General features: G+C 47.1%; 1 protein-coding gene across 1 annotated transcript; it reads right to left on the reverse strand.

Moving 5' to 3' along the window:
- Positions 1 to 8,960: 8,960 nt before the first annotated feature.
- LOC119173677 (speckle-type POZ protein B) lies at positions 8,961 to 10,512 on the reverse strand. Its single transcript, XM_075894440.1, has one exon. It carries the CDS (start codon positions 10,504 to 10,506, stop codon positions 9,379 to 9,381), a length of 1,128 nt encoding a protein of 375 aa, XP_075750555.1. The 5' UTR covers positions 10,507 to 10,512; the 3' UTR covers positions 8,961 to 9,378.
- Positions 10,513 to 12,698: the final 2,186 nt, after the last annotated feature.

Raw genomic sequence — 12,698 nt, forward strand, 5'->3', positions numbered from 1 at the left:
ATGTGTACTAGACAAGCTGTGTCTCTAAAGAAAGAAACGGAAAGTGTATACAGGGAGACAAAGTTAAATTGTGCAGTGCGCCCCTCATAAAAAACCACACATTACGAAAAAAACAAACAAGTTAAATAAATAAGATAGCCTTGCAATAGCTTTTCGAAGCCTGAACAAACCGCAGGGCTGAGCAGCCTTCATCACTTCTCCTGTGTGTTCTCTTTCCTTCCTTCTCAATTCTTGATTTTTTTTTTCTATTTTCAAGTTTTTATTTCTATGTTTTCCTCTACTTTTCCTTATTCCAAAATTTTTGCTATCTTCGTATGTCTTTATATTTCTCGCTTGCTTTTCCGTTTTTCACTATTGTTACACGCGTTTTGTCTGTGTTCCGACAAGCGATGGCAGTACACTACAGCGTGCGACAGGCCGTGCATTTGAAGTGCTCCGCACTTAAAAGGCAAAGAAAGGATCCGATGTATCAGTCGCGCATATTGCAAAACAGTATCGTAAACACCGAATGACATTCGGAGGCTCTTGAGCATACATAAAAAAGAAAAGAGAACTAAAGCTGTAGATGAAAAAAAAGAAAAGAACGGAAAACACGTAGTATACTGCGCGTGCACAAGGGGTTAGAGCAGATACTGCAACGCTGTCCTGAAGCTGATAACCGCTCGAGGCTCAACTCGAGTGCAGATGCGCCGTAGAAATTGGCGGGCGCGTCCTGGGAGTGAACCAGCTGAAGAGGATGTACCGAGAGCATGTCTGCTCATCTTGATGAAAAGTTTGGGTCACTCACGACAGACATTTTACAAGCGTACTTCAAACAGCATCGTTTTAATAATAACGCTATTTTCACCATACTTAATGAGACTTTAACGATCTCGGTCTGGGGAAAACAATTCCCTATCAGCCACTACGTTCTACCTTTTCTCAACGTGCCCTCTTCTCCCCCTGCTATAGGCCTGCCTTGTCACAGAAAAAACTGGCACATCCCACGTCTTGTGCGAGTCGATGATATGCGATGCACGAATGATGAATGTTGATATGCCACTTCAAAATCAGCACAACGTTACGAGGTGGTCATAAATTATGACGTACATGATTTACATGGATGATTATCATGTTTGGATATGTCATTGACCTTCGTCGTCCATTCACGTCACGTGATACCAAATTTAACATCACGTTACGTGAAGAGTTAGCGAAACGACCGTGATTACGCTATAAGCGTAGCATGTAACTATCTTTTACATAACACGCATGTCATGATTATCATGTTTGGACGTGTCATTTATCTTCGTCGTCTATCCACGTCACGTGATACTAAATTTGCATATGTGGACCTAGCAGAACGGCTGCTAGCACGCAATGAGCGTAGCATGTAGTCATGTTTTACACGAGACGCGCGTCATGGTTATCATGTTTGAACGTGTCATTTACCTTCATCGCTTATTCACGTCACGTATTACCAAATTTGTTATTGTGAAGCTAGCGAAAGGGCCGTGAGTGCATCATAAGCGTGGTATGTTGTTATGCTCTTACATAACACACATGTCATGATTATTATGTTTTAACCGGTCATATACCATCAGCATCCATGGACGTCACGTAACACCAAATTTGTTATATATAAAGCTAGCGAAACGGCCGCGAGTGCGTCATGAGCGTGACATGTAGTCATGTTATTATATGACAACCATGTCATGATTATCATGTTTGCACCAGTCATCTACCTTCGTCATCAATCCGTAATACCAAATTTGGTATATGTGAAGCTAGCGTAGCGACCGCGAGTACACCATGAGTGTGGCATGCAGTCCTGACTAGTCATAACATGAAACTAATGACTTGCAGTCATGTTTCTCACGTTGCGGTCTATCACTTACGTTCGCTATGCAGTCATGTCATACCATACCAGTTTTGTGTAACCTCATGGGAACGAAACCACTACAAAAGCAACAAGACCATAAAATGTAAATCATGATGTTCATGACATACATATCCTGATTTTCATGTTAAGACTAGTCAATTAGGTTTTCGTACAGTCATGTTCCCCCATACCAATTTTGGTATCGATACCATTATCAAGACGGCCAGGAGAGCTAAAAGTTGTAGGTGGTTAGATAGATGGATAGGTAGGTACGCTCAATGTCGCCGCAGTGCGCTGAAAAATGCTTCGCATTTCAAAAGGCAAAGAGAAGGGCTCACGTGCATATCATAAGCACATGTGACTGTTGATTGACGGTAGAGTCATCGAAGGCCACTACCGTTTTAACGTTTTTATGCAGGATGTCATACGTGCTCCAACTCCCTCGCACCTCAGCCAAGCGCGCTTGCTGTAAGGGCAAATACATGCGTAGGCCAAAACTTTAGTGGTCTTTGCACACTCCACGCCAAAGAGCTACTCGACTGCAACAACTGCAGTACTGCCATCCAAGCTGTGATGCTACTGGATTGCAATACCAGCCCTGAACCAGGGGGCGGGCAATCCTCCCACCCGCCAGACAACATTATTTCCAACCTGCTCTACAACCCTGCTGGCACGCCGCCCTTGTTAAGGCTTCAAAGCCATGGTTAACCCACTGATATTACAAACAGATGCCTTCCGGTTCGGAGGTCTTCATATAGCCTTCATCACGGTCCCGGTGAGGTTAAGCGGTATATCAAGGACTTTTGAAGGTACTCGTTGGACGAAATTTAATGGAAAGCTAAGCATATTAGATATTCGTGTCGGACCTATTGAAGCCATCCTCGCACAATTTCCTGGCCTGACACAACCTAGTGGGCATCCCCGAGACGTCAACCACTCAACCGGGCATTACATCTGCACCACGCCCGGCCCCCTACTCTCTTGACGCGCCCATCGCCTTACTTGGACCATCTTCGAATCGCCCAATCAGAGTTTGAAGTGATGCTCCGCAAAGGTACTGCCTGGCATTCGTAGGGGCCTTATGCCTCACCGTTTCATTGAGTGCGCAAGAAGACCGATGGCTGGCGGCCCTGCGGAGATTATCGCACTCTCAACGCCCATACCATCTCGGACAGGCACTCCGTTCGTTACACGCAGGATTTCGCCTGCCGCTTACTCGGCAGCACCGTATTGCAGTTGTCGATCTGGTAAAGGCCTGCGCACAAATTCCTGTGAACCCTGATGACGACCCGAAGACCGTGATCATCCTGCCCTTCGTCTTATTCGAATTTCCTTTCATGAGCTTTGGCCTCCGCAACGCAGGACAAACCTTCCAACGTTTCATCGACGAGGCCGTTCGTGGCATATACTTCTGTTTTGTCTACCTAGACGACATCCTAGTTTTTTTCCCCAACGAAAAGGATTACCGCCAACATCTTCGCCAACTGTTTCAACGTCTCAGCGACCACGGCTTACTCATAAACACCCGGAAGAGCACGTTCAGCGCTCCCGTCGTCACGTTTCTCGGCCATCAAATTTCTTCGGAAGGGACTACATCCTTGCCAGACCACATCTTGGCCCTCCAGAACTTCGCGCCGCCCGTAACAGTGAAAGACCTTCACCGTTTCCTGGACATTATCAACATTTACAGGCGCTTCATGCTTAAAGCGGCCACATATCAGGCCCCTTTCTGAGACGCGCTGGCTGGCATACGAGGCACTTATCCTGTAACTTGGACGCCACTTCTTACTCGAGCGTTCGAAGACTGAAAGATTCCCCTCTGCAACGCCCCTCTACTTTCACACCCGAAGCCAGAGGCCCCCTTGGGCCTTTTCACAGATGCCTCTAGCAACGCTGTCGGAGCCTCCCTAATGCAGCTCGTGGGCCAAAACTGGTGCCAGTTGGCATTTTTCGAAGTAACTCTCTACTCCAAAAAACACCCTCCTCTACAGGCATCGGCGATGAATTATCAGCCTCTGCCGAGATAACACGGCCAGCCTACTACAGAGAGCTCCTCGCCATCTACGAAGCCATCCAACACTTTCTCGAGGCACGGCACTGCACCACCTTCACGGACCATAAACCTATCACTTTTGCCTTTTCTCAACGAAGCGAAAAACTCCCACAGGTCGCACAGGACCAACTGTCCTTTATCGCTCAGTTTACCACCGACATCAAACACATCAGCGGAAAAGACAATATGGTTGTTGATGCACTCTCGCGGGTCTCCGCTATTGAGCTGCCACTCGTTACGGCCGACATCCTCGCCAACGCTCAGAGAACGGACGCCGAACCCTAGCAGCTCCTCGGAAATGACTCCTCTCATCAACTTCAACAAGTCGCCGTCCCTGCGTCAACGAGCACTCTCTACTGTGATATATCCATCGGACGAGTGAGACCATATGTCCTCGCGCCACATCGCCCCAACGTTTTTAACCAGCTACACAACGCATCCGCTCTTCTGCACGCCTTGTGACTGACCGCGGCGTTTGGCCCTCAATACAGTGGGACTGCCACACCTGGGCACGCACGTGTATTCAGTGTCAGCGCGCCAAAATCACCCGGCATGTCACATCACCACCCTGCAGACATTCTCCCTGCCGTCGGAACGGTTTCAACGCGTCCACATCGACAACATTGGCCCCCTTCCACCGGTTGGGCTTTACAGCTACTGCCTCACCACTATCAACCGGGAACACTCGATGGTCCAAAGTATTGCCGCTCGAAAGGATAACCGCAGAAGACGTCGCCTCGGCCTTCTTCGCCGGCTGGATTTCCCAAATCACCCAGAACAGCCTCCGACGTCTATACGCGCACTCTACATCACGCGCTTTGGACGCCAGGTGCGCGTCGCCAATGCTCTTCAAACCTGAGGGCACCTCTCAGCGTGGTGTGGTGGAATGGTGCGATGCCGCTTCTGCGCCTGCGCGCAGCCTCGACGTTACTCAACCGAGCGCCAGGTGATAAGAACACTCTCGCCCACCAGAAGACAAAAATATTGTGTGTGCTGCCACGATCGAGCAGTTGTTGCTGCTACATATTTCGTACATCAAGGTTAGGTGTACCAGCACTATCTTTTCAAAATATAGTGAGGCTGTGAGTCGCCCGTTTATATGCTCGCTATTTCACAACTGCCTTGCCTGTGAACGTATTTGTGCAAGTGCATGGAACCACCACGTTACATGAAACTACCCCATTTTCTGATATATTTTTAAACGCGAAGCATTTCCTAGCGAACTTCGGCGACTTTGCGGCTATCTATCTATCTATCTATCTATCTATCTATCTATCTATCTATCTATCTATCTATCTATCTATCTATCTATCTATCTATCTATCTATCTATCTATCTATCTATCTATCTATCTATCTATCTATCTATCTATCTATCTATCTATCTATCTATCTATCTATCTATCTATCTATCTATCTATCTATCTATCTATCTATCTATCTATCTATCTATCTATCTATCTATCTATCTATCTATCTATCTATCTATCTATCCATCCATCCATCCATCCATCTATCTATCTATCTATCTATCTATCTATCTATCTATCTATCTATCTATCTATCTATCTATCTATCTATCTATCTATCTATTGTCTGTTACCTCCTTTATGTGCTCGGAGTAGCAAAGCAAAGCACAGAATGAGTAGAAATTTGGCACACCTGTTTTTGATCGTATTGGCAGGCGCACGCACGGACGGGCGCATGGACGCATGGATGGTCACACAGACGGACGCATGGACGGACGGCAGCAAGAACGGTTGGACGGATGAATGCTTCGCCCCACTCTCCATCATTCACTCCATGTATATGCTGGAATTTTTTTTTTATGCTGGGGTCCACCAATACTTTTGTCACGTATATCTCATGGTCCGAAAACTACACCATCTCCTCTCTGAAGGGAACCATGTATACATGCGAAGCAACAGGCGCTAACGCTTACACTGGCGGCGACGTTGACGCTGGCGCGCATCGGGGGCGACGCAGGCGAGAAACCCGGGGAGGTACAAGTCACACAATTATGGACCAGTGCTTTCCCATCAGAAATGTCAATTGTTGTTAATCGGCAATGAGAGACAGAAGGCTTTGATTCGACCCAAGGATCCGCAGTATGCTTTTAGTTAGCGTGCAAGCTGCGATTTTTTTTTTCGTTTAATAACACACAGGAACAATATCCCACCAGCACTACCTTGGAGGTCAACATCTAGTGCATATATATACGGGATGGCCAGTGAGAGGTTGTGTGGTACTCTTTGTTTTACTTTTAGAACCACTCTGCAGTGAAGGTATTAGCAGCAATGAAATTAAAGGGTTTAAGTTACAGGCATGTGAAGTGTGTGTCTTGGCATACGCTGATGATCTTGCCTTTTTCGCTGTCGATACAGAGAGTATCGATTCGTTATTGAGAATAACTGAAAGGTTTTGTCATACAAACGGCAGTATAATGAATATTGATAAAAGCGCGGTTTGTGGCACGGCAGTTGGGAGCTTACGCCTGCTTCTTTTGCAAATATTCTATGTCTCACGACACCTAGCCGTTATATCGAGGTGCCACAGGACAGATATAAAAACCGCAAATTGATTTCGTTTGAGAAAATGGAGGAACTGCAGGTGACAACCGAAACGTGGGGTGGACGGGAATTATCGATTTTCTCTGGGTCCAGAATATGTAACGTTTTTCGAGCTGCTGAAATTATGTAGCTTTTGCAAGCACTTAGTTTCCCACGTAGAATTAAGCATTCAGAAAATCCACAGGGTGTTTACTACATTCATCTGGAACTCTACATAAGAGTGCACGCCAAGAACAAGTTTGTTTCGCCGAGTTAAGAAAGGGGGTGTTTCTTCGTGTCAACTGTTTCTGAACCAAGTAGTATCTCGTTTCATGCTGTTAAGAGACCAGAGAATTGTGTTTTACAGCGAAAGCTGCTATGAGATCACAACTTTGGTCACGCGCCACCGTAGTTGTCCGCCACCGCCATCACCGGTGTCCGTAACCACATTGCCCAAATTTAGAAAAAAAAAAAAAACTAGCGTCAATGGCACAGTGCGGCATAGGTCCGCTGTGTGCCAGCCCGGTATTCTACCACTGAGCTACGCCGGTGCTCGACTTGTTGGCGAAGTGGCCTTAGGCAGGCTTGATGTCGGGAAAGCAATCGCGTTGATGCGACTTATAAAACGTTTTAAAACAGCGAAAGAACAACCTGTCGTCGCACAGTGCGAATAGCGTAACGAGTGGGTCGTCCAATGCTTCAATCCATTACAAAAGCTTGTTTTTGTTGACCTATTAACTGTACCGCATAATTCAGACATAATTCTTCATCGTCGCCAGCCAATGCCTGAACAATTGGCACAAAACTCCCTGCAAGTGTTTAGTGGATACCACACTTCTCAGAAGAATGACAATAATAGCATAGCGAATGCTGGCCTTCTACTTATTGATAATTAGTGGGTATCAAGCAAGTGTGCTTGTAGTATAGTTACCTAATGAGTGTTAAGAAAAGGCTCTGAAAGGCCGGTCTTCTAGCTTTCGCTGCGACTCTGCTGCGCAGACCGGGCGTTTTTTTATGTGGTTTGTTTCAAACAATGCTATTTTTTATCATGCCTGACTCCTTTGTATCGTCAGACACAGGGGAACGATACTCATTGTCGCCGATCTTCCGCAAAGTTGTGCTGTCAAATCGGTTCTAAAAGGCAAGGTTGTTTATTGTTACGAAGACGAGACGCCAACACGGTGCCGAAGGCGCCAGGCTGCTCCGAACTCCACCGAAATGGTCACCAGCCGTTGGTAGCGTGTGTTACTCAGCTCGCGAATGCTTCTGCGCAGAGCTTATAGACGAGCGGACGAGACGACGGTGAGTTAAGGCAAGGTTTATGTACAGCATAGAAGTAGAGGCGTTACAAATTCGGCACCGGGGCCGACCGTTTAGGGACTCGAAGAGCTCAGATGTCTTCTCTCGCAAGCTGTTACGAGGCGCACCGCCGACGAGGTTACGATGGGCGCCACGAAACTCGCCGCTGCCAAGAACACCAGGCCCGCCGACTGCGAAAGAGGCTAGAAGCAACGAGAGGCTTCTCTGACACATAGGTCAGTTGCTGGCGACGCGCCGCAGGGCTTTTTTTATAGGCACCGGGTGGATCCTTTGAATAACCAAATGTTTAACCAGAAGCGCCGCTGGCCGTGATGTCGGAATCCTCCAACGGGGCCCGCCGCTGCGCGTGGTTGCACCAAGGACGAGGGATGTTGCCACGCATTGCATAAGACTCGCCAGACTGGAAGGCGCCGATTGCTTCAACGGGTTCGCGGGCTGAGGGAGCTCGCGGTGCATTGCGTGACAGACCGGCGCCGCCGCTTGATGACGTCGTTGAATTGATCGCGTCAGGCGGGCTCGATTGCTGGCCTTGACACAGATTGCCTTTTGCAGAGGCATTGACGTTGGGTGTGGACTCGCAGGCATAACATTATGGATTACTCATCTAACGTTAAAAGAATGCTCCTTCAGAAGGACTTAATTGACAGTGTTTTCCCTGTGCCTCTTAGTAGATCAATGTTTAAAAATGACTTGGCGAAGATGTTCTAAAACGACGTAGAAAATTGGATATCACCTAACATGAAGATTTTCTTTTCCAAACTAAATTGATGAACCTTGCCTGTGAAAACATGGCTTAAAGATCGAGGGACTTAGATACCGTGAGAAAATGTGTTTTCTTTGTAATAACTGATGACCGAAATAAAGATTTCGGCACCAGAAAAAAATTTCTCGTAATATTAAGCCTAAGTCCTACACTAAAATTCCATTTTTTATTTGATTTGATTTTATGATGATGATGATGTTCCTCCCACATATTTGATTTGACTCCTCTATTTGACGCAATATTTGTAAAATCAACTTAGAAAGAACAGCGGAAGCTTGCGCTAGATCGCGCGGAGACACAGTGAGACTGGTCGACCTTCCAGTCACTTGAAGACCGACTCAAGAAACTTCAGTCAAGTTTGTTGTTACTAGGCGTTGCTTGGTCGTCACGCGGTCACAGCTATTCACTTGTTCGTTGCTTCTTTGATCTTTGAGAGCGACGCCTTCTATAGAGAGGTATATAGAGGTCCAGAAAAGACGCTAGTTCTGCAGTAATGTAGCGTACCTCAGCATGTTACTGAAAGGTGGGGTAAAGGACAGAAAATATGATTAAGTGGGCCAGAAGAGATAGATGCGATTAACATACATACTCGACGACTACGGGGAGCTGCATGAACCATGTGGAGGAAGGGAATGCTGTTCTTGCGAATGCGCAGAACGCCCGAGTTTATTGGCTGTGCTAATCACACGCCTGCTGTAATGTTTTTCGTGAATTTTAATTTGTGGAGACTGCCACCGCATTTCCTTTTTTTTGTGAAAGACACGACGAATGTTCGTATATGTCAGGCGAAGTCACCACGGCATTCACCGTCTTACAGCGTGCTTTCCGACCGCTCACAATGTCCTGCTCCTTTTCGACGGTGGTTCACCACGCATGTTTATGAAAGTCATCAAAAGCTGTTCAAGCAGCTCGACACGGCTCTTGCAGATGGTCGTCCAGCCCGAGGTTTCGGCCACGTCATCGATGTGCGAGTACACGAAGTTTAAAGTCCGACTCCGCAAATTATCAGCATCGTGCTGGTGGGACAGGACGAGCGCGTCGGCGGCTGTCTCGGCGTTCAAGCGAGAAATTAGAGTAAGCTCACACATCGCCTTCAGTCGATCTAGTTTATAATTGCAAGCGGCCCTGAGAAGACAGTCCGGCTTTTCGATGGATTCCTGCACGCACCCTGTGTAGACGAACAGCAAAAGATCGGCGAAAACGTCAGGCTCGACGTCCGCGATGACCACCTCGTCATCCTCCGTCGTCGTGTGCTCGAACATCTCTTGAAACACGGGGGACCGGGCAGCCAGGATGCTCTTGTGAGCCCGGAACGTCTCGCTTCCCACAATCAACGTAACGTCAGTATGACTGCCACTCTCCAGGAGCCATTCCAGGTCGTCGGAGAGCCGGCACTTGGGAAGCGCCGGAAGCGCCATTTCGCCGCTCGTTCCGGGTGCCCTGGGGGTGCTGCTCTCCAAGGTGACCACTTCGCACTTCAAGGTCAGCGTGTCGTTGGGCAAGAGGTGGCTGCTATGCTGCTTCAGCGCCAACCTGGCGACCAAAATGCTGAATCCCCAGCCATCGCCCTTGCTTTTAAACATGCGCATCTCCGTGCACTTCCGAATGGCCACCTGCTCCTGGGCGTCGATGACTGAGAACCTCGCTCTGGCGGACACGCACCTCGCGTTGCAGGAGACGAGAAAGACGGACACGAACTGCTCGTGACGTTCGTCTGATCCCCTCGGGAAAAGCTTGAGGCGCCAAGTCACGGTCTCGTCATCGCCCCCGGAAAAGGCTGAACTGAGCAAAGCTTGACCGGTACGCTGCTGGCACAGACTGAAATTAGAGATAGTCCACAGGTATGATAATTTGACAAGCTTCGGATTAGTGATACCAGACCATTCTGCGTCGCTGTCGTCGACATCCGTTGCGGATGGCTGTGGTATTACCAGATGGTCAGTGGTGTCACCCGCCCCCATAAATGACCGGGGGGGGGGGGAGCTCTGGCTGAAACGCACTCCTCCTTGGCGGCGTATGAGTATCGTTATGTGCCTGGTGAGAGAGAGGGGTTCTTGATAGCCTTGGCGATGATGTCTTTTGTTTTGTTTGTTTCTTCAATACTATGGCATATACCCAATGTGGGGGATTGGCCGAACATACATAGTTTCAAATCTAGAAAATAATTTAATGAATGTGGAATGATAAAGAAACAGTGAAAAAATGGTAATGACCAAGACCTCATAATATCATGAGGTCTTGGTTTGGACGACCTTTATTCGGCCCGAGAACACGGCAGCCGACAGCTACGGTGAAGCCGCAAGGATGATGATGATGACACACGATAACGATGAGGGTGCATAACTCATCGAACGCGTTATGATAATGATAATGTACCGGGGAATATGATGGGTGTAATAATTGTACACAATGAATCCAATAAATACTGCAATCACTCTACGATTGCGTTGATAGACCATGCTTTGATCAGAAAAAATACGAATATTGTTAAATTTTAATCCAATTTTGTTAATTTACGAATATTTGCTGAAGTCTCGATTAAAATGGTGTTCGTGGATTTAATGAAATTACACACGGAACCGAAGGCTTCCATGCAGCGATATCAGAAAGCTGGGGCAGCGAAGCTTAGCAGAATTTCTGCAGTTTGAAAGCGGAGTACTTCCAAAAGAAGTCCGTTTTTTTCTACCAAATCAGTGTCTGAGACATGACAAGTAATAGTGTTAAATATTATCTATTCCTTCGCACAGTTTTCACAGCGGTCATATAGTCAGACCAGCCCCATGTTTAATGAGTTGGCTACGCATGAAAATCTTGTGATCCTAATCTCTGATTTTAGGGGCTCACATTCCGTCCACGTTGTTATCGATGCCTTCATATTCGTTGGATGGTTTTTCAGAATCTTGGCGCAACTCACTCCGGGCGATAGACAATATGAATCGTAGGGTGCCTTGCTAAGTTCACTTACTGAGTAAACAGGTTGAAAATGAATTGTTTAATCGTTACAGATTAATAACCTAAACTCGCAAGATTACAATGTCTGTGGCAATAGCTGATTAATTATCTAAGCGTCACCATCAATCGTTACGAGAACTTGATGATGATGATGGTGCTCCTGGCACCCAACGTTGCTAGATTACGTTGCTGGCACCTACCCATTCGGGGAGATCGGTGAAGATTCTGGCGCATCACACAGTCTTGAAACTTTCATTCCATAGTGCAGCTTATAGCGTCAGGTTAGAGAAAAAAAATAGTTGTTCCTTCTGGTTTTAGACTATACTTACCGTAAAATGGGGTTACTTTGTGACTGCAGGGGTTACTTTGTGACACGCGCTCGGTTTTCTTTATTTTATATCTCGCGCCACAACCAGGCGCCGCCGAAAAGCTATGAGCCACTCAACAAGCTCGCCTGACATGCTGTGCCAACTAGCGGCAGCCGGCGGAAGTTCCTGCGCTCTGGAGCCACTCTAGATGCCCACGTGGTTAATGGTGTTTTAGCGCGCATTGTTGAAGCACCGTAAACTTTGTGTTCTCGACCCGTCCGCACGAGAAAAACAGCGATAACTGGTATGCACTTCTGATTGTTAATATGTAGGCTAAAATAAACTGTAATCAAAATTTATTCACGTCATGTTTGTTTAAGGTTATAGAAAGAAAACTGAAATGTTGATACTTCGCGGGGTAACTTTGTGACACGCCTTTGTGACAACTGGAAAGAAGGGCAGCTCTTCCTCCGGTATCAGAGCTAGACGACCTAGGAAGAGGTCTTCTCTTGAGGACGACAGCGCAGAAGAAAGCAGTGACAGCGAATCGTCCTCAGATGGTCAGTACGGCGACAACAAAAGGTGGTCAGAAGATACAAGTGATTCCGAGGTACTCTCCGGAAGTCTTGACAACCTATCGGACACAGACACTTCTAGCACTTCCGCGATTTCAAATACTAGCAACCTCCCAAAGGTCCACTGTACGGGTTCCGGAGAAAGCACTTTCAAGAAGGATGACTTTGTCGTAGTTAACTTCGAAGGACAAGTTTTCCCTGGAAGAGTGACGGAAGTCAAACCTGAGGGGTACATCGTCAGCACTATGAAGAGGACCAAAAAGAATTGGAGATGGCCGGACCGCGAAGACGCTATTTTGTACTCAAAAGAAGAAATTT

The sequence above is a fragment of the Rhipicephalus microplus genome, chromosome 5 (genome assembly GCF_043290135.1).
Source record: "Rhipicephalus microplus isolate Deutch F79 chromosome 5, USDA_Rmic, whole genome shotgun sequence".
Lineage (NCBI taxonomy): Eukaryota > Metazoa > Arthropoda > Arachnida > Ixodida > Ixodidae > Rhipicephalus > Rhipicephalus microplus.